This window comes from Fukomys damarensis, unplaced genomic scaffold (genome assembly GCF_012274545.1).
Source record: "Fukomys damarensis isolate Sample0158 unplaced genomic scaffold, DMR_v1.0_HiC HiC_scaffold_27, whole genome shotgun sequence".
NCBI lineage: Eukaryota > Metazoa > Chordata > Mammalia > Rodentia > Bathyergidae > Fukomys > Fukomys damarensis.
Genome location: NW_022900939.1, coordinates 7,776,320 through 7,777,160, shown reverse-complemented (window position 1 = coordinate 7,777,160; position 841 = coordinate 7,776,320). Strand labels below are relative to the sequence as shown.

At 66.0% G+C, this 841-nt stretch overlaps 1 protein-coding gene across 1 annotated transcript in view; it reads right to left on the bottom strand.

The window, feature by feature from the left end:
- Nucleotides 1-633: 633 nt before the first annotated feature.
- Alx4 (ALX homeobox 4) overlaps nucleotides 634-841 on the bottom strand; it is a 10,828-nt gene continuing 10,620 nt past the window's right edge. The window contains exon 6 of the mRNA XM_010612688.1: nucleotides 634-838. Coding sequence (XP_010610990.1) covers nucleotides 634-838 — 205 coding nt within the window. The remainder of the gene's footprint in view (nucleotides 839-841) is intronic.

Here is an 841-nt window from a genome sequence, read left to right as displayed (position 1 = left end):
CGTGCTGTGGCACTGGGGTATCTGGCTCCTCCCTGTGTCCGCCAGAACCAGCCTCAGACACCAGGGTCTGGACACCTGCCAGGAGGGCAGAGGGTCCCTGGCCCCCACGCCTCCCTGTGCCGCTAGGTGTGTCCGCACAGGGGCATCCGTGCTGCTGTCGGTGGGGCCCAGTTTGGTGCCTGGGGCCAAGGAGGCAGAATTCGTGTGCTCTCAGGGAATGGGAACAGGAGGCTGGGTCTGCAGGGCAGCTTGCTCCTCAGGCACACAGCCATGGCCCGGTGACCAGGGGAACCCCACCAATAAGGGACAGCTGGCCCAGACCAGGTTGTCATTGCTGCTGGCTCTGGAGGGGGGCTAACTTCGATGCAAGGCCAAAGTGTGGGTGGAGGAGCACACCTGTGGTTCTTGGCAGACACAGAGCTGCAGGACTGGGCACCACTGCCAGGGCCTGAGAGCACAGGTCGCTGTCTCTGTGCCCCTCCCTCCCACAGTCCTGGGGCTTCAGACTTGGGATGGCTGAAAGTGCTGAGGGTCAGGCCCCTGGGCCAGGCCAGGTTCCTAAGAGGAAAGTCGAGTGGGAGGCTGGGGTCCTGGGGAGCGAGGGCGTGGTGGGCACGGGTGGGAAGGGCCCTGTCATGTGGCCCAGGAGATGGCCGCGCTGTGCTCCTTGGCCTTCATGCGCAGCGCTGCGATGCTCGAGGTCTTGCGGTCCGGCTCCCCGTTCAGCTCGTAGCCGTTGAGGCCGGGGCTCAGGCCCGCTGCTCCGAACAGGCTGCCCACATGCGTCTGACCCACGTGCCCGCCGGCCCCAGACACGCTCAGGAAGTCGGTGACGCTGCTG